The 20,936-nt window shown below is 46.4% G+C and overlaps 1 protein-coding gene across 3 annotated transcripts in view; it reads right to left on the reverse strand.

Moving 5' to 3' along the window:
- Window positions 1–20,936, reverse strand: part of engase (endo-beta-N-acetylglucosaminidase) — a 74,002-nt gene that overhangs the window by 7,241 nt on the left and 45,825 nt on the right. For all 3 annotated transcript variants that reach the window (XM_041217456.1, XM_041217457.1, XM_041217455.1), the window contains exons 11-12: window positions 19,686–19,834; window positions 17,884–17,977 (exon numbers count right to left, since the gene is read on the reverse strand). In XM_041217456.1, the coding sequence (XP_041073390.1) occupies window positions 17,884–17,977; window positions 19,686–19,834 (243 nt within the window). The remainder of the gene's footprint in view (window positions 1–17,883; window positions 17,978–19,685; window positions 19,835–20,936) is intronic.

Raw genomic sequence — 20,936 nt, forward strand, 5'->3', positions numbered from 1 at the left:
TGTTTTAACCTCTCTCTCCCGATGTCTCGCTGTTTTAACCTCTCCCGATGTCTCGCTGCTTTAAACTCTCTCTCCAGATGTCTCGCTGCTTTAAACTCTCTCTCCCGATGTCTCGCTGTTTTAAACTCTCTCTCCCGATGTCTCGCTGCTTTAAACACTCTCTCCCGATGTCTCACTGCTTTAAACACTCTCTCCATGTGTCTCGCTGTTTTAACCGCTCTCCCGATGCCTCGCTGTTTTAACCTCTCTCTCCCGATGCCTCGCTGTTTTAACCTCTCTCCCGAAGTCTCGCTGTTTTAACCTCTCTCCCGAAGTCTCGCTGTTTTAACCTCTCTCCTGAAGTCTCGCTGTTTTAACCTCTCTCCCGATGCCTCGCTGTTTTAACCTCTCTCTCCCGATGCCTCGCTGTTTTAACCTCTCTCCCAATGTCTCGCTGTTTTAACCTCTCTCCCGATGTCTCGCTGTTTTAACCTCTCTATCCCGATGTCTCGCTGTTTTAACACCTCTCTCCCGATGTCTCGCTGCTTTAAACACTCTCTCCCGATGTCTCGCTGTTTTAACCTCTCTCCCGATGCCTCGCTGTTTTAACCTCTCTCTCCCGATGCCTCGCTGTTTTAACTTCCCTCTCGATGTCTCGCTGCTTTAACCTCCCTCCCAATGCCTCGCTGCTTTAAACTCTCTCTCCCGATGTCTCGCTGCTTTAAACTCTCTCTCCAGATGTCTCGCTGCTTTAAACACACTCTCCCGATGTCTCGCTGCTTTAATCTCTCTCTCCCGATGTCTCGCTGCTTTAAACACTCTCTCCCGATATCTCGCTGTTTTAACATCTCTGCCGATGTCTCACTGTTTTAACCTCTCTCCCGATGTCTCGCTGTTTTAACCTCTCTATCCCGATGTCTCGCTGTTTTAACACCTCTCTCCCGATGTCTCGCTGCTTTAAACACTCTCTCCCGATGTGTCACTGTTTTAACCTCTCTCCCGATGCCTCGCTGTTTTAACCTCTCTCTCCTGATGCCTCGCTGTTTTAACCTCTCTCCCGATGTCTCGCTGTTTTAACCTCTCTATCCTGATGTCTCGCTGTTTTAACACCTCTCTCCCGATGTCTCGCTGTTTTAACACCCCTCTCCCGATGTTTCGCTGTTTTAACCACTCTCCCGATGTCTCGCTGTTTTAACCTCTCTCCCGATGTCTCGCTGTTTTAAACTCTCTCCCGATGTCTTGCAGTTTTAAGCTCTCTCTTCCGATGTCTCGCTGTTTTAACCTCTCTCCCGATGCCTCGCTGTTTTAACCTCTCTCCCGATGTCTCGCTGTTTTAACTTCCCTCTCGATGTCTTGCTGCTTTAACCTCCCTCCCAATGCCTCGCTGCTTTAAACTCTCTCTCCCGATGTCTCGCTGCTTTAAACTCTCTCTCCAGATGTCTCGCTGCTTTAAACACACTCTCCCGATGTCTCGCTGCTTTAATCTCTCTCTCCCGATGTCTCGCTGCTTTAAACACTCTCTCCCGATGTCTCGCTGTTTTAACATCTCTGCCGATGTCTCACTGTTTTAACCTCTCTTCCGATGTCTCGCTGTTTTAACCTCTCTCCCGATTCCTCGCTGTTTTAACCTCTCTCTCCCGATGCCTCGCTGTTTTAACTTCCCTCTCGATGTCTCGCTGCTTTAACCTCCCTCCCAATGCCTCGCTGCTTTAAACTCTCTCTCCCGATGTCTCGCTGCTTTAAACTCTCTCTCCAGATGTCTCGCTGCTTTAAACACACTCTCCTGATGTCTCGCTGCTTTAATCTCTCTCTCCCGATGTCTCGCTGTTTTAAACACTCTCTCCCGATACCTCGCTGTTTTAACATCTCTGCCGATGTCTCACTGTTTTAACCTCTCTCCCGATGTCTCGCTGTTTTAACCTCTCTATCCCGATGTCTCGCTGTTTTAACACCTCTCTCCCGATGCCTCGCTGCTTTAAACACTCTCTCCCGATGTCTCGCTGTTTTAACCTCTCTCCCGATGCCTCGCTGTTTTAACCTCTCTCCCGATGCCTCGCTGTTTTAACCTCTCTCCCGATGTCTCGCTGTTTTAACCTCTCTCCCGATGTCTCGCAGTTTTAAACTCTCTCCCGATGTCTTGCAGTTTTAAGCTCTCTCTTCCGATGTCTCGCTGTTTTAACCTCTCTCCCGATGTCTCGCAGTTTTAAACTCTCTCCCGATGTCTTGCAGTTTTAAGCTCTCTCTTCCGATGTCTCGCTGTTTTAACCTCTCTCCCGATGTCTCACTGTTTTAACCTCTCTCCCGATGTCTCGCTGTTTTAACACCTCTCTCCAGATGTCTCGCTTTTTTAACACCTCTCTCCCGATGACTCACTGTTTTAACACCTCTCTCCCGATGTCTCGCTGTTTTAACCTCTCTCCCGATGTCTCGCAGTTTTGACCTCTCTCTCCCGATGTCTCGCTGTTTTAACCTCTCTCTCCCGATGTTTCGCTGTTTTAACCTCTCTCCCGATGTCTCGCTGTTTTAACCTCTCTCCCGATGTTTCGCTGCTTTAACCTCTCTCCCGATGTCTCGCTGCTTTAACCTCTCTCCCGATGTCTCGCTGTTTTAACCTCTCTCTCCCGATGTCTCACTGTTTTAGCCTCTCTCCCGATGTCTCGCTGTTTTAACCTCTCTCCCGATATCTCGCTGTTTTAGCCTCTCTCCTGATGTCTCGCTGTTTTAACCTCTCTCCCGATGTCTCGCTGTTTTAAACTCTCTCCCGATGCCTCGCTGTTTTAACCTCTCTCCCGATGTCTCGCTGTTTTAACCTCTCCCCCGATGTCTCGCTGATTTAACCTCTCTCTCCCGATGTCTCGCTGTTTTAACCTCTCTCTCGCGATGTATCGCTGTTTTAACCCCCTTCTCCCGACGTCTCGCTGTTTTAACCCCGCTCTCCCGACGTCTCGCTGTTTTTACCTCTCTCCCGACGTCTTGCTGTTTTAACCTCTCTCTCCCGATGTCTCGCTGTTTTAACCTCTCTCTCCCGATGTCTCGCTGTTTTAACCCCTCTCTGCCGATGTCTCGCTGTTTTAACCTCTCTTTCCCGATATCTTGCTGTTTTAACCTCTCTCTCCCGATGCCTCGCTGTTTTAACCTCTCTCCCGATGTCTCGCTGTTTTAACCTCTCTCCCGATGTCTCGCTGTTTTAACCTCTCTATCCCGATGTCTCGCTGTTTTAACACCTCTCTCCCGATGTCACGCTGCTTTCAACACTCTCTCCCGAAGTCTCGCTGCTTTAAACACTCTCTCCAGATGTCTCGCTGCTTTAAACACTCTCTCCCGATGTCTCGCTGTTTTAACCTCTCTCCCGATGCCTCGCTGTTTTAACCTCTCTCTCCCGATGCCTTGCTGTTTTAACCTCTCTGCCGATGTCTCGCTGTTTTAACCTCTCTCCCGATGTCTCGCAGTTTTAAACTCTCTCCCGATGTCTTGCAGTTTTAAGTTCTCTTTTCCGATGTCTCGCTGTTTTAACCTCTCTCCCGATGCCTCGCTGCTTTAACCTCTCTCCCGATGTCTCGCTGTTTTAACCTCTCTCACGATGCCTCGCTGTTTTAACCTCTCTCTCCCAATGCCTCGCTGTTTTAACCTCTCTCCTGATATCTCGCTGCATTAACCTCTCTCCCGATGTCTCGCTGCTTTAAACACTCTCTCCCGATGTCTCGCTGCTTTAAACACTCTCCCCGATGTTTCGCTGTTTTAACCTCTCTCCCGATGTCTCGCTGTTTTAACCTCTCTCTCCCGAAGTCTCGCTGTTTTAACCCGTCTCCCGATGTCTCGCTGTTTTAAACCCTCTCTCCCGATGTCACGCTGCTTTCAACACTCTCTCCCGAAGTCTCGCTGCTTTAAACACTCTCTCCAGATGTCTCGCTGCTTTAAACACTCTCTCCCGATGTCTCGCTGTTTTAACCTCTCTCCCGATGCCTCGCTGTTTTAACCTCTCTCTCCCGATGCCTTGCTGTTTTAACCTCTCTGCCGATGTCTCGCTGTTTTAACCTCTCTCCCGATGTCTCGCAGTTTTAAACTCTCTCCCGATGTCTTGCAGTTTTAAGTTCTCTTTTCCGATGTCTCGCTGTTTTAACCTCTCTCCCGATGCCTCGCTGCTTTAACCTCTCTCCCGATGTCTCGCTGTTTTAACCTCTCTCACGATGCCTCGCTGTTTTAACCTCTCTCTCCCAATGCCTCGCTGTTTTAACCTCTCTCCTGATATCTCGCTGCATTAACCTCTCTCCCGATGTCTCGCTGCTTTAAACACTCTCTCCCGATGTCTCGCTGCTTTAAACACTCTCCCCGATGTTTCGCTGTTTTAACCTCTCTCCCGATGTCTCGCTGTTTTAACCTCTCTCTCCCGAAGTCTCGCTGTTTTAACCCGTCTCCCGATGTCTCGCTGTTTTAAACCCTCTCTCCCGATGTCTCGCTGTTTTCACCTCTCTCCCGATGCCTCACTGTTTTAACCTCTCTCTCCCGATGCCTCGCTGTTTTAACCTCTCTCCCGATGTCTCGCTGTTTTAACCTCTCTCTCGATGTCTTGCTGTTTTAAACTCTCTCCCGATGTCTCGCAGTTTTCAACTCTCTCCCGATGTCTCACAGTTTTAAGCTCTCTCTCCCGATGTCTCGCTGTTTTAACCTCTCTCTCGATGTCTCGCTGTTTGAACCTCCCTCCCAATGCCTCGCTGCTTTAAACTCTCTCTCCAGATGTCTCGCTGTTTTAACCTCTCTCTCGCAATGTCTCACTGTTTTAACCTCTCTCCCGATGTCTCGCTGTTTTAAACTCTCTCCCGATGTCTCGCTGTTTTAAACTCTCTCCCGATGTCTCGCTGTTTTAACCTCTCTCTCCCGATGTCTCGCTGTTTTAACCTCTCTCTCCCGATGTCTCGCTGTTTTAACCTCTCTCTCCCGATGTCTCGCTGTTTTAACCTCTCTCTCCCGATGTCTCGCTGTTTTAACCTCTCTCTCCCGATGTCTCGCTGTTTTAACCTCTCTCTCCCGACGTCTCGCTGTTTTAACCCCGCTCTCCCGACGTCTCGCTGTTTTTACCTCTCTCTCCCGACGTCTTGCTGATTTAACCTCTCTCTCCCGATGTCTCGCTGTTTTAACCTCTCTCTCAATGTCTCGCTGTTTTAACCTCTCTCTCCCGATGTCTCGCTGTTTTAACCTCTCTCTCCCGATGTCTCGCTGTTTTAACCCCTCTCTCCCGATGTCTCGCTGTCTTAACCTCTCTCTCCCGATATCTTGCTGTTTTAACCTCTCTCTCCCGATGCCTCGCTGTTTTAACCTCTCTCCCGATGTCTCGCTGTTTTAACCTCTCTCCCGATGTCTCGCTGTTTTAACCTCTCTATCCCGATGTCTCGCTGTTTTAACACCTCTCTCCCGATGTCACGCTGCTTTCAACACTCTCTCCCGATGTCTCGCTGCTTTAAACACTCTCTCCCGATGTCTCGCTGTTTTAACCTCTCTCCCGATGCCTCGCTGTTTTAACCTCTCTCTCTCGATGCCTCGCTGTTTTAACCTCTCTCCCGATGTCTCGCTGTTTTAACCTCTCTCCTGATGTCTCGCAGTTTTAAACTCTCTCCCGATGTCTTGCAGTTTTAAGCTCTCTTTTCCGATGTCTCGCTGTTTTAACCTCTCTCCCGATGTCTCACTGTTTTAACCTCTCTCCCGATATCTCGCTGTTTTAACCTCTCTCCCAATGCCTCGCTGTTTTAACATCTCTCCCGATGTCTCGCTGTTTTAACCTCTCTCTCCCGATGTCTCGCTGTTTTAAACTCTCCCTCCCGATGCCTCGCTGTTTTAACCTCTTTCTCCCGATGTCTCGCTGCTTCAAACTCTCTCTCCCGATGTCCCACTGCTTTAAACACTCTCTCCCGATGTCTCGCTGTTTTAAACTCTTTCCCAATGTCTCACTGCTTTAAACTCTCTCTCCCGATGTCTTGCTGCTTTAAACACTCTCTCCCGATGTCTCGCTGCTTTAGACACTCTCTCCCGATGCCTCGCTGTTTTAACCCCTCTCTCCCGATGTCTCGCTGTTTTAACCCCTCTCTCCCGATGTCTCGCTGTTTTAACCTCTCTCTCCCGATGTCTCGCTGTTTTAACCTCTCTCTCCTGATGTCTCGCTGTTTTAACCTCTCTCTCCCGATGTCTCGCTGTTTTAACCTCTCTCTCCCGATGTCTCGCTGTTTTAACCCCTCTCTCCCGATGTCTCGCTGTTTTAGCCTCTCTCCCGATGTCTCGCTGTTTTAGCCTCTCTCCCGATGTCTCGCTGTTTTAACCTCTCTCCAGATGTCTCGCTGTTTCAACCTCTCTCTCCCGATGTCTCGCTGTTTTAACCTCTCTCTCGCGATGTCTCGCTGTTTTAACCCCTCTCTCCCGACGTCTCGCTGTTTTAACCCCTCTCTCCCGATGTCTCGCTGTTTTAACCTCTCTCTCCCGATGTCTCGCTGTTTTAACCTCTCTCTCCCGATGTCTCGCTGTTTTAACCTCTCTCTCCCGATGTCTCGCTGTTTTAACCTCTCTCTCCCGATGTCTCGCTGTTTTAACCTCTCTCCCGATGTCTCGCTGTTTTAACCCCTCTCTCCCGATGTCTCGCTGTTTTAACCCCTCTCTCCCGATGTCTCGCTTTTTAACCCCTCTCTCCCGATGTCTCGCTGTTTTAACCTCTCTCTCCCGATGTCTCGCTGTTTTAATCTCTCTCTCCCGATGTCTCGCTGTTTTAACCTCTCTCCCGATGTCTCGCTGCTTTAACCTCTGTCCCGATGTCTCGCTGCTTTAACCTCTCTCCCGATATCTCGCTGTTTTAGCCTCTCTCCTGATGTCTCGCTGTTTTAACCTCTCTCCCGATGTCTCGCTGTTTTAAACTCTCTCCCGATGTCTCGCTGTTTTAACCTCTCTCCCGATGTCTCGCTGTTTTAACCTCTCCCCCGATGTCTCGCTGATTTAACCTCTCTCTCCCGATGTCTCGCTGTTTTAACCTCTCTCTCGCGATGTATCGCTGTTTTAACCCCCTTCTCCCGACGTCTCGCTGTTTTAACCCCGCTCTCCCGACGTCTCGCTGTTTTTACCTCTCTCTCCCGACGTCTTGCTGATTTAACCTCTCTCTCCCGATGTCTCGCTGTTTTAACCTCTCTCTCGATGTCTCGCTGTTTTAACCTCTCTCTCCCGATGTCTCGCTGTTTTAACCTCTCTCTCCCGATGTCTCGCTGTTTTAACCCCTCTCTCCCGATGACTCGCTGTTTTAACCTCTCTCTCCCGATGTCTCGCTGTTTTAAGCCCTCTCTCCCGATGTCTCGCTGTTTTAACCTCTCTCTCCCGATGTCTTGCTGTTTTAACCTCTCTCTCCCGATGCCTCGCTGTTTTAACCTCTCTCCCGATGTCTCGCTGTTTTAACCTCTCTCCCGATGTGTCGCAGTTTTAAACTCTCTCCCGATGTCTTGCAGTTTTAAGCTCTCTCTTCCGATGTCTCGCTGTTTTAACCGCTCTGGCGATGTCTCACTGTTTTAACCTCTCTCCCGATGTCTCGCTGCTTTAACCTCTCTCCCGATGCCTCGCTGTTTTAACCTCTCTCCCGATTTCTCGCTGTTTTAACCTCTCTCACGATGCCTCACTGTTTTAACCTCTCTCTCCCAATGCCTCGCTGTTTTAACCTCTCTCCTGATATCTCGCTGCATTAACCTCTCTCCCGATGTCTCGCTGCTTTAAACACTCTCTCCCGATGTCTCGCTGTTTTAAACACTCTCTCCCGATGTTTCGCTGTTTTAACCTCTCTCCCGATGTCTCGCTGTTTTAACCTCTCTCTCCCGATGTCTCGCTGTTTTAAACCCTCTCTCCCGATGTCTCACTGTTTTCATCACTCTCCCGATGCCTCACTGTTTTAACCTCTCTCTCCCGATGCCTCGCTGTTTTAACCTCTCTCCCGATGTCTCGCTGTTTTAACCTCTCTCTCGATGTCTTGCTGTTTTAAACTCTCTCCCGATGTCTCGCAGTTTTCAACTCTCTCCCGATGTCTCGCAGTTTTAAGCTCTCTCTCCCGATGTCTCGCTGTTTTAACCTCTCTCCCGATGTCTCGCTGTTTTAACCTGTCTCCCGATGTCTCGCTGTTTTAACCTCTCTCCCGATGTCTCGCTGTTTTAACCTCTCTCCCGATGTCTCGCTGTTTTAACTTCTCTCTCGATGTCTCGCTGTTTTAACCTCCCTCCCAATGCCTCACTGTTTTAAACACACTCTCCCGATGTCTCGCTGCTTTAATCTCTCTCTCCCGATATCTCGCTGCTTTAAACACTCTCTCCCGATGTCTCGCTGTTTTAACATCTCTGCCGATGTCTCGCTGTTTTAACATCTCTGCCGATGTCTCACTGTTTTAACCTCTCCCCCGATGTCTCGCTGTTTTAACCTCTCTCCCGATTCCTCGCTGTTTTAACCTCCCTCCCGATGTTTCACTGTTTTAACCTCTCTCCCGATGCCTCGCTGTTTTAACTTCTCTCTCCCGATGTCTCGCTGTTTTAACCTCTCTCCCGATGTCTCGCTGTTTTAACCTCTCTCCCGATGTCTCGCTGTTTTAACCTCTCTATCCTGATGTCTCGCTGTTTTAACACCTCTCTCCCGATGTCTCGCTGTTTTAACACCCCTCTCCCGATGTTTCGCTGTTTTAACCTCTCTCCCGATGTCTCGCTGTTTTAACCCCCTCTCCCGATGTCTCACTGTTTTAAACTCTCTCTCCAGATGTCTCGCTGTTTTAACCTCTCTCCCGATGTCTCGCTGTTTTAAACTCTCTCCAGACGCCTCGCTGTTTTAACCTCTCTCCCAATGTCTCGCTGTTTTAACCGCTCTCTCCCGATGTCTCGCTGTTTTAACCTCTCTCCCGATGTCTCGCTGTTTTAACCTCTCTCCCGATGTCTCGCTGTTTTAACCTCTCTATCCCGATGTCTCGCTGTTTTAACACCTCTCTCCCGATGTCTCGCTGTTTTAACACCTCTCTCCCGATGTTTCGCTGTTTTAACCTCTCTCCCGATGTCTCGCTGTTTTAACCCCCTCTCCCGATGTCTCGCTGTTTTAAACTCTCTCACCAGATGTCTCGCTGTTTTAACCTCTCTCCCGATGTCTCGCTGTTTTAACCTCTCTCTCGATGTCTCGCTGTTTTAACCTCTCTCTCCCGATGTCTCGCTGTTTTAACCTCTCTCTCCCGATGTCTCGCTGTTTTAACCCCTCTCTCCCGATGACTCGCTGTTTTAACCTCTCTCTCCCGATGTCTCGCTGTTTTAAGCCCTCTCTCCCGATGTCTCGCTGTTTTAACCTCTCTCTCCCGATGTCTTGCTGTTTTAACCTCTCTCTCCCGATGCCTCGCTGTTTTAACCTCTCTCCCGATGTCTCGCTGTTTTAACCTCTCTCCCGATGTGTCGCAGTTTTAAACTCTCTCCCGATGTCTTGCAGTTTTAAGCTCTCTCTTCCGATGTCTCGCTGTTTTAACCGCTCTGGCGATGTCTCACTGTTTTAACCTCTCTCCCGATGTCTCGCTGCTTTAACCTCTCTCCCGATGCCTCGCTGTTTTAACCTCTCTCCCGATTTCTCGCTGTTTTAACCTCTCTCACGATGCCTCACTGTTTTAACCTCTCTCTCCCAATGCCTCGCTGTTTTAACCTCTCTCCTGATATCTCGCTGCATTAACCTCTCTCCCGATGTCTCGCTGCTTTAAACACTCTCTCCCGATGTCTCGCTGTTTTAAACAATCTCTCCCGATGTTTCGCTGTTTTAACCTCTCTCCCGATGTCTCGCTGTTTTAACCTCTCTCTCCCGATGTCTCGCTGTTTTAAACCCTCTCTCCCGATGTCTCACTGTTTTCATCACTCTCCCGATGCCTCACTGTTTTAACACCTCTCTCCCGATGTTTCGCTGTTTTAACCTCTCTCCCGATGTCTCGCTGTTTTAACCCCCTCTCCCGATGTCTCGCTGTTTTAAACTCTCTCACCAGATGTCTCGCTGTTTTAACCTCTCTCCCGATGTCTCGCTGTTTTAACCTCTCTCTCGATGTCTCGCTGTTTTAACCTCTCTCTCCCGATGTCTCGCTGTTTTAACCTCTCTCTCCCGATGTCTCGCTGTTTTAACCCCTCTCTCCCGATGACTCGCTGTTTTAACCTCTCTCTCCCGATGTCTCGCTGTTTTAAGCCCTCTCTCCCGATGTCTCGCTGTTTTAACCTCTCTCTCCCGATGTCTTGCTGTTTTAACCTCTCTCTCCCGATGCCTCGCTGTTTTAACCTCTCTCCCGATGTCTCGCTGTTTTAACCTCTCTCCCGATGTGTCGCAGTTTTAAACTCTCTCCCGATGTCTTGCAGTTTTAAGCTCTCTCTTCCGATGTCTCGCTGTTTTAACCGCTCTGGCGATGTCTCACTGTTTTAACCTCTCTCCCGATGTCTCGCTGCTTTAACCTCTCTCCCGATGCCTCGCTGTTTTAACCTCTCTCCCGATTTCTCGCTGTTTTAACCTCTCTCACGATGCCTCACTGTTTTAACCTCTCTCTCCCAATGCCTCGCTGTTTTAACCTCTCTCCTGATATCTCGCTGCATTAACCTCTCTCCCGATGTCTCGCTGCTTTAAACACTCCCTCCCGATGTCTCGCTGTTTTAAACAATCTCTCCCGATGTTTCGCTGTTTTAACCTCTCTCCCGATGTCTCGCTGTTTTAACCTCTCTCTCCCGATGTCTCGCTGTTTTAAACCCTCTCTCCCGATGTCTCACTGTTTTCATCACTCTCCCGATGCCTCACTGTTTTAACCTCTCTCTCCCGATGCCTCGCTGTTTTAACCTCTCTCCCGATGTCTCGCTGTTTTAACCTCTCTCTCGATGTCTTGCTGTTTTAAACTCTCTCCCGATGTCTCGCAGTTTTCAACTCTCTCCCGATGTCTCGCAGTTTTAAGCTCTCTCTCCCGATGTCTCGCTGTTTTAACCTCTCTCCCGATGTCTCGCTGTTTTAACCTGTCTCCCGATGTCTCGCTGTTTTAAACTCTCTCCCGATGTCTCGCTGTTTTAACCTCTCTCCCGATGTCTCGCTGTTTTAACTTCTCTCTCGATGTCTCGCTGTTTTAACCTCCCTCCCAATGCCTCACTGTTTTAAACACACTCTCCCGATGTCTCGCTGCTTTAATCTCTCTCTCCCGATATCTCGCTGCTTTAAACACTCTCTCCCGATGTCTCGCTGTTTTAACATCTCTGCCGATGTCTCGCTGTTTTAACATCTCTGCCGATGTCTCACTGTTTTAACCTCTCCCCCGATGTCTCGCTGTTTTAACCTCTCTCCCGATTCCTCGCTGTTTTAACCTCCCTCCCGATGTTTCACTGTTTTAACCTCTCTCCCGATGCCTCGCTGTTTTAACCTCTCTCTCCCGATGTCTCGCTGTTTTAACCTCTCTCCCGATGTCTCGCTGTTTTAACCTCTCTCCCGATGTCTCGCTGTTTTAACCTCTCTATCCTGATGTCTCGCTGTTTTAACACCTCTCTCCCGATGTCTCGCTGTTTTAACACCCCTCTCCCGATGTTTCGCTGTTTTAACCTCTCTCCCGATGTCTCGCTGTTTTAACCCCCTCTCCCGATGTCTCACTGTTTTAAACTCTCTCTCCAGATGTCTCGCTGTTTTAACCTCTCTCCCGATGTCTCGCTGTTTTAAACTCTCTCCAGACGCCTCGCTGTTTTAACCTCTCTCCCAATGTCTCGCTGTTTTAACCGCTCTCTCCCGATGTCTCGCTGTTTTAACCTCTCTCCCGATGTCTCGCTGTTTTAACCTCTCTCCCGATGTCTCGCTGTTTTAACCTCTCTATCCCGATGTCTCGCTGTTTTAACACCTCTCTCCCGATGTCTCGCTGTTTTAACACCTCTCTCCCGATGTTTCGCTGTTTTAACCTCTCTCCCGATGTCTCGCTGTTTTAACCCCCTCTCCCGATGTCTCGCTGTTTTAAACTCTCTCACCAGATGTCTCGCTGTTTTAACCTCTCTCCCGATGTCTCGCTGTTTTAACCTCTCTCCAGACGCCTCGCTGTTTTAACCTCTCTCCCAATGTCTCGCTGTTTTAACCTCTCTCCCGATGCCTCGCTGTTTTAACCTCTCTTCCGATGTCTCGCTGTTTTAACCTCTCTCTCCCGATGTCTCGCTGTTTTAACCTCTCTCTCCCGATGTCTCTCTGTTTTAACCTCTCTCTCCCGATGTCTCGCTGTTTTAACCTCTCTCTCCCGATGTCTCGCTGTTTTAACCTCTCTCTCCCGATGTCACGCTGTTTTAACCTCTCTCGCGATGTCACGCTGTTTTAACCTCTCTCTCCCGATGTCTCGCTGCTTTAACACCTCTCTCCCGATGTCTCGCTGTTTTAAACTCTCTCTCCCGATGTCTCACTGCTTTAAACACTCTCTCCCGATATCTCACTGTTTTAACCTCTCTCCTGATGCCTCGCTGTTTTAAACTCGCTCTCCCGATGCCTCGCTGTTTCAACCTCTCTCCCGATGTCTCGCTGTTTTAACCTCTCTCCCGATGTCTCGCTGTTTTAACCTCTCTCCCGATGTCTCGCTGTTTTAACCTCCCTCCCGATGTCTCACTGTTTTAACCTCTCTCTCCCGATGTCTCGCTGTTTTAACCTCTCTCCATATGTTTCGATGTTTTAACCTCTCTCCCGATGTCTCACTGTTTTAACCTCTCTTCCTATGTCTCGCTGTTTTAACCTCTCTCTCGATGTCTCGCTGTTTGAACCTCCCTCCCAATGCCTCGCTGCTTTAAACTCTCTCTCCAGATGTCTCGCTGTTTTAACCTCTCTCTCGCAATGTCTCACTGTTTTAACCTCTCTCCCGATGTCTCGTTGTTTTAAACTCTCTCCCGATGTCTCGCTGTTTTAAACTCTCTCCCGATGTCTCGCTGTTTTAACCTCTCTCTCCCAATGTCTCGCTGTTTTAACCTCTCTCTCCCGATGTCTCGCTGTTTTAACCTCTCTCTCCCGATGTCTCGCTGTTTTAACCTCTCTCTCCCGATGTCTCGCTGTTTTAACCTCTCTCTCCCGATGTCTCGCTGTTTTAACCCCTCTCTCCCGATGTCTCGCTGTTTTAACCCCTCTCTCCCGATGTCTCGCTGTTTTAACCTCTCTCTCGCAATGTCTCACTGTTTTAACCCCTCTCTCCCGACGTCTCGCTGTTTTAACCTCTCTCCCGAAGTCTCGCTGTTTTAACCTCTGTCCCGATGTTTCGCTGTTTTAACTTCTCTCCCGATGTCTCGCTGTTTTAACCTCTCTCTCGCGACGTCTCGCTGTTTTAACCCCTCTCTCCCGATGTCTCGCTGTTTTAACCCCTCTCTCCCGATGTCTCGCTGTTTTAACCTCTCTCTCCCGATGTCTCGCTGTTTTAACCGCTCTCTCCCGATGTCTCGCTGTATTAACCTCTCTCTCCCGATGTCTCGCTGTTTTAACCTCTCTCTCTCGATGATCGCTGTTTTAACCTCTCTCTCCCAATGTCTCACTGTTTGGGTCAAGATGTTAAACCGAGGTTCTGTCCCCGCTCTAAGATAGCAGTAAATGATCATACGACACTCTTTTGAAGAAGAGCAAGAGAGTTATTTCAGTGTGCTGGACAAAATTTATCCCTCAACCAACATCACTAAAAACGGTTCAGTCTGTCATTTATCTCATTGTTGTTTGTGGAATCTCGTGTGCAAATTACTGCTGTGTTCCCTGCTCTTCAAAAAGCAATTAACTGTTAAATATATTAGGACATCCCAAGGTTGTGAAAGGTACTGAAACTGCAATTATGGCTTATCTACAAGTAGTTTTCCTTGGTGGATGCTATTTTTAACCCAGGGCTACAATGGAGTCTGAAGACATGATGGCTGAATAGCTGTTTGTGCTGTATGGTGGGGTCATAGAGTATCCTCCAAGTACCTAAAGTGGGAATTAACGTCCAGTTGATTTTAATTGTAAGTATGTTGACATTTGTTCAAGAAAAGAACAATAAGGCATATACGACTAGCAGCTATTAAGAAGGTGTAAAACATACCCAATAAGCTCTGTAGCACTATGATAAATCGCACCAACATAAGTTCATCCAAAGTCTACTGAAACAATCTACCAGCTATGTTTAATCTTCAGTGACTTTGATTGTGTACTGTATTTCTGCAACCTTTAAGGTCTTATTACCGAAGCTTCACTGGCATCAAAAGAGAGCATATAAACAACGAAAGAGGTTTTAATAAGCTACAAAATCAGAAGGTTTAACCAACTCCACACCATGAGCTTTGGGGGAAATGCTTCCAGGCCGATCCAGCTTTATCCCACAAATGCTGACATAGTTCTACTCCAAGGTGGGCCAACAAAAGCAATCTAGGGAAACATTTCAATCTTATGTTGCGTGGAATAATCCAGATTATTTATTAAAAAAGGATCTTTGTAAAGTTGTCTTTATGCTGAAACTGCACTCCTGGAAAAACCTGGCTGCATGGGTTAAATCCCAGGATCATTTTCAATGGTTGCAAAAACGAAATGGCCCAAATGCAGTCAGAAGCTTCCGGACATAATAATGAACAAACTTGCATTTATATAGCATCTTTCATATCCAAGACATCCCAAAGCACTTCGCAGCTAATCAACTACTTTAAAAATGCGATCGCTGTTGGTTTGGACGAAAGCACTGAAGTCAATTTGCAAACAGGAAGATCCCACAAAAGCAATGAGATAAATTCTCATGGGTTTGGTAACAAGGTGGTTTTGTTACTGGACCAGTAATCCAAAAGACTGGACTAGTAATAGGGACATTGAATTCCAAACCCACGATGGAAGTTTGTGAATTTAAATTCAGTTAATTTAATGAAAATCTGGAATTAAATGGTGACTGCGAAGCAATCAGATTGTCATAAATATCGATCAGATTCACAAACCTGCCATCCTTACCCAGCCTTGGCCTAAAGGTGACTCCAAACCCTCTCTAATATGATTGACTCTTAATTGCCCTCTGAGACGGGCCAGCAAGCCACTATTAAACCACTATAAAGAGCAATAAATAATACCAGACAGACAACCCAACATCTAGCCAGGCATGGAATTGGACACTACATCCAGCCCTGTCAACTCTAGAAAGATTTCCTCCTCAGCCGAGGGACTTGTGTAAAAACTGGGAGAGTTATCCCACACACCAGTCCAGCAAAATCCTGACATAGACATATTCGTAAAACCATACCTTTCAGTCAACGTCCCAGACTCCTTCATCACAATCCCTGGACATGTCCTCTCCAACAGGTGGCAGCACAGTGATATAGTCAGGCAGGAATGACCCTGGGAGTCCGCAATACTGACTCCGGACCCCAATAAAGTCTCATGGACAAGGAAACCTCTTACTGATTACCAGCTACCGCCATCCCTTAGCTGATTAATCAGTACTCTTTCATGCTGAACACCACTTGGCAGAAGCACTGAAGGTCCAGAATGTACTCTAGTTGGGGAACCTCAATATCCATCACTAAGAGTGACTTGGTAGCAGCACTATTGATCAAGCTGACCAAGTGCCAAAGACAAGGGAAAAATCTATTTGACTACATCCTCACCTTAATCCATCTGTCCATGACAGTGACCATCTGTCCCGTATTCACAATGAGGACACCCTCCACTGTGTTGTGTGACATTACAACCGTGCTAAATGGGATAGATTCAGAACAGGCCTAGCAGCTAAAAACTGGGCATCCATGAGGCACAGCAGACCATCAGCAGCAGCAGAATTGTATTCCACCACAATCTGTAACCTCACTGCCAAGTATATTCCTCACTCTACTATTACCATCAAGGCAGAGAACCAACTCTGGCTAAATGAGTACAAGAGAGCATGCCAGGGGGCACACCTAAAATCAAGGGGCAAGCCTGCGCCACAACACAGGACTACATGCATGCTAAACAACACAAGTAGCATTCTATAGACAGAGCTAAACTATCCTAAAACCTACAGATTAGATCAAAGATACGCTGTCCTGCCACATGCAGTCATTAATGGTGGTGGATAGTTTAACTAACAGGAGGAGATAGCTCCATGAACATGTTGTTGAATGAAGGGCAGCATGATTACAAAAGACAAAACCACTTGCAACTATCCTCAGCCAGAAGTGCCAAGTGCATGATTCATCTCAGCCTCCTCCAGAGGTCCCCAGTATCACAGATGCCAGTCTTCAGCTAATTCATTTCACTCCCCATGATGTCAAGAATGCTGAGTACTGTGGATACTGCAAAGGCTATGGGCCAAGACAACATCCTGGCAGTACTACTGATGGCTGCTGCTCCAGAACTAGCCAGGTACCTACCCAATCTGATCCAGTAAAGCTACTGCTCCAGAACTAGCACACAGGCACCAAACTGCTTCATTATCTGAAGAATTGTAAATGAAATGGAACACTGTACGATCATCATAAAACACCCCTACCTCTGACCACTAGCCTCTATCCGACAATGTAGAAAATTGCCCCTGCATGTCTATCCAAAAAAAAACAGGACAAATCCAATGTGGTTAATTATCGCCTCTTCGATCTACCCTCAATCAGCATCAAAGGAGTGGAAGATGCCATTGACAGAACTATCAAGTGGCACTTACTCGCCAGTGACCTGCTCAATGATGCTCAGTTTGAGTTCCAAGAGCGCTTGGCTCCAGATCGCATTACAAACTTGGTCTAAAGATGTGAGGCGAGAGCGACTGTCTTTGACATCAAGGCAGCATTTCATCGAGTGTGATCAAGGAGCTCTAGCAAAACTGAAAGTCAACGGGAATCAAGGGATAATTCTCCACTGGCTGGCGTCATACCCTGCACCAAGGAAGATGATTGGGGTTGTTTGAGGCCTGTACAGCTCTGTCTGAGTTCCTTGGAGCAGTTTCCCAGGACCAACCATCTTCAGCTGCTTCACCAATGTCTTTCCCTCTATCAAAAGTTCAGAGGTGGGGATGTTTTCTGATGATTGCATAATGTTCAGTTCCATTAACAATTCTTCAGATAATGAAGCAGTTTGGTGCCCGCAAGAATTAAGACCTGGACAATATCCAGTCTTGGGCTGACAAGTGGCAAGTTACATTCGTGCCACGTAAGTGCCAGGCAACGAACATTTCCAATAAGAGAGAATCTAACCATCTCCCTTTGACATTCAATGGCATTACTATTGCTGAATCCCCCACCAGCAACATCCTGGGGGTTACCACTGACCAGAAGCTGAACTGAACCAGCTACTGTGGCTACAAGAGAGGGTCAGAGGCTTGAAATCCTGCGATGAGTAACTCACCTCCTGACTCCCCAGAGCCTATTCACCATCTACCAGGCACCAGTCAAGCGTGTGATGGAAGACTCTCCACTTCCCTGGATGAGTGCAGCTCCAAAAACACTCAAGAATCTTGGCATCATCCAGAACAGAGCAGTCCACTTGATCTATACCCTGTCCAGCATCTTAACCTTTCACTCCCTCTACCAACTGGTGCAACATGGCTGCAATGTTTACAATGAACCAAATTTACTGTTTATCACATAGGAGTCTTACCAATTCAGAACCAATTGTATGATTCCATTGATTTTTCTGTGTAAATAAAACCAGTTGCCTTGATACAAATAAAATCAACTGCACCAGAACTCAGTTTCTGGAATATCTGAAGCACAGCTCCACCCAAATAATCAAGCTTTGACAACTTTGCATCGGAATAACTGATGCTAAAACTTCTTTTCGCTGACACCATTACTCTTCGGTCAATCAGGATTAATGTTTCACCCCAAGGGGGATGCATATAAGAAATAATGTAATGAATAAATTACAGGGGAAGTCACAGGTTATGGTCATTACAATTAGACATTACTATGCTCCCTCTCAATCCACAAATACATTGCTGGCACTTAGACTCACCAAGCTGTCCATCCCTCAGTGCTCCATGGATCACAGTTCTGAATAAACTTTTGGACAAGGGCATTATCCTCTGGAAGTGGTAGTGGTTTTAGTACTGTATGAGTGCAGAACATGAAAAACAATTGATGAAGCACCCATTGGACAAACCTCTGACTGATAAGACTGTTTAAAGAATAATTTGAAGTAAGTCTGGTCAACCGACTACCATGGACAATCGTCTTACACCACAATATAGGGTCGCCTTATAACAGTGACAGGACAAGCTACCATACCTATACTGTTGTGGAATAGATGGCAGATGGTGCAGGAGTACTCAAGCATATTTATGAAGCACAAGCAATCTGACATTTAAACAACAAAGAATCTTGAATGGCTACAGTCAGCCATTTCATCCGTCATGTTCCTGTTGGCTCTCTGACTGTCAGGACTTTAAACTGTAGACCGGCACAAATTTGCTCTACAGCAATATCAAACATGTACTATAGTTGTAGTGTTTAACCTTATTGCTGTAACAAGATCCAATTTATTCTAAAATCTGGTATCCATTTTGGACATAAAATGACCTGAACCTTTTAGTTCTGAATCACTCTGACTTACCAAAGTCCAACCCTCAGTAGATTTCAATATTTTTAATTTCAGAAACCTTCCAGCCATCTACCCAATATAAGCTTAGCCATGTTAGATCTCAATTACTTGCAAGCAACCTCTTTGGCACTGAAAAAAATACTTTTACAAATGTAGAGTCTCATTCCTTCAAATTTTAATTACTGTTGGATATTTAAAAAAGGTGTTTTTGTCCTGCTTACACAGATTCCCTGTACAGAATGCCGTGCTGGTTTGGCTTTCCACCACAATTACAGTAAAAAGGCCTGCAGAACGTCTGTGGACAATTGGGCATGTAACATATGGTGAGTGGTGCTCATTCATCCCTGACTCCAAAATCTGTGCCAGTATCCTTTTTCTTGGACATCTAATACCCAACCTCAATCAACATCTACCAGAATTATTTTTTTAAATAAGAAGCATTTAGTAATCGATCAGAAAATTTGTCATTTGGGAATTGGACCTTGTCAAGCTGCTGAAGCTAATGGGAATAAGACAAAGTGGAGTCACCTATCCAAGAAACTGTGTGCTGGATCAAGCCTTCTGTACAGGGGATGAATAGAATCACTAAATAAGATCTTTAGGCTTGAATCAAATGTGTGTTTATCCAGATTGCTGCACATTTAAATTATAAAACATTAGAACTGCCAATTGGTGTGGCAACAAAAAAACTGGCCAACAAGTTTGTATGTTTTGGAGCCATCTCTGTAGAGTAAACAGAACAACTCACCATACTGCATATTATATCATGATTATATCTATGGTCTCCACAATATACTAATGAAGCTTAGCCTGATATTTCAAATAGGCCAAATACAGCAGATGTTAATTGGTGATGAATTAAGAAATGATACTGAGGTCATATAGTTGGAAACACATTTTATTGAATTCTGTTTTCTTTCCTCCGATCAAGGATAAATAAATCAATTTAGATGTTGAAAAATAGAGCCAAATGAGCAGCAGTGGCAGCAGCTACAGAGCATTCTGTGTTCAACCAATGGAGGGGTCAGGGGGAAAAAAAAACACATGCACATTGGTGCTGAATTTCCATGCAATGAACTCTGAAACTAGTTTCAATTATGTATATATAAAAGCTGCAGATTTCCAGAAATGAATCCATTGCTAGCATTTAGTACATTTTTTACAGTATAGTGTTTTACACAGACAGACACACTCAGAGCCATTCCCATTTGACTTACCATCAACCATAGAAGCCTTCGCCGAATTGCACTGTGAGAGTGGACAAGTTGTCAGCTCCGGACTCACAACAACTTTGGCACCATCTTCTAACTTATAAACAAAGGCAACAAAAACTTTGGGAGGACTCTGGACCTTCAAACGAAATAACCTGTGGAGATAAAATTGTCTAAATGTAACACATAATTAGAAAGGGCATTTAAACAAAGATGGTGATAGAGATGGGAAGCAGTATCACAAAAACAATTCCTCAAAATATGATTTTTTTTTAACCTTGTGGGCATTACTCTATTAAAATGGATCTCAGTTTGATCATTCAGAGAATGCATTAATCAAACTTACTAATATTATTTCAGGAATTTCTAGCAACCATCTTTTGCACTGATTTAGAATGACAGGGAAAAAAGTGCCTTATGATAAATTAAAGTATTTGCTATAGGGGCTGCTGTCATGGTTTACACATTTCAATCCATATCAGTGTATTCATCAGTAATACCGTACCATTTAACCCAATTAACATCTGCTTGCTTTCAGCATTAAAACAAGCACGTGAATTCTAGGGTGGTATTACAATTTAACATCTCCGCAAGATGTTCTCAACAAGTTCAGCCTCACCAGTTTCTCCTGAAAGCGGACTTCACATACCTTATGATCAGTTTTCCTCCATTGCCCAATAACTTGTCATATGACAGCATGACCCAGAGCTAAGGTTATCAAAAATGAAATTCCAGTGAACGTACGGGAACCAGATACTGTTCCTAATGTGGTTTCTCCTACCTTCCAAAGGTGGATTGATGAACATTTCAGTGAAGCTATTGATAAACCAACGGGCTGATTTTTTTTTTTACAAATAATGTGAATGATCAGAGTAGCATATGGAATAAACTATAACTTATTTCCTAACACCACTTGTGACATAGGGAATGATGAAACATGTCATGCTATCTCTCTTAGCAAGCTAAACACATTTTTTGAACATTAAGCTTAGTCCTGACCAATTTCAGAGAAGTTAAGGAGGAAGCTGAACTCTGGCTAACTTCTTCTCTGGGTCTAACAGGGGTTCTTGTGGCCTGAATTTTCACTAAGACTGGGAGGGTCCCCGGCTTATCCAAAATGGCGCTAGTGGCCCGATTCCAGAAGTCTCACTCCTGAATCCGGCACCCGCCATTTTTGTCAGGGGATAGGGTTCAAAACAGGGGCAGGTTGTACTTTGCACATCACTAGTGGGATGTCCAAAACATGACTTGTGCACT

The sequence above is a fragment of the Carcharodon carcharias genome, chromosome 22 (assembly GCF_017639515.1).
Source record: "Carcharodon carcharias isolate sCarCar2 chromosome 22, sCarCar2.pri, whole genome shotgun sequence".
NCBI lineage: Eukaryota > Metazoa > Chordata > Chondrichthyes > Lamniformes > Lamnidae > Carcharodon > Carcharodon carcharias.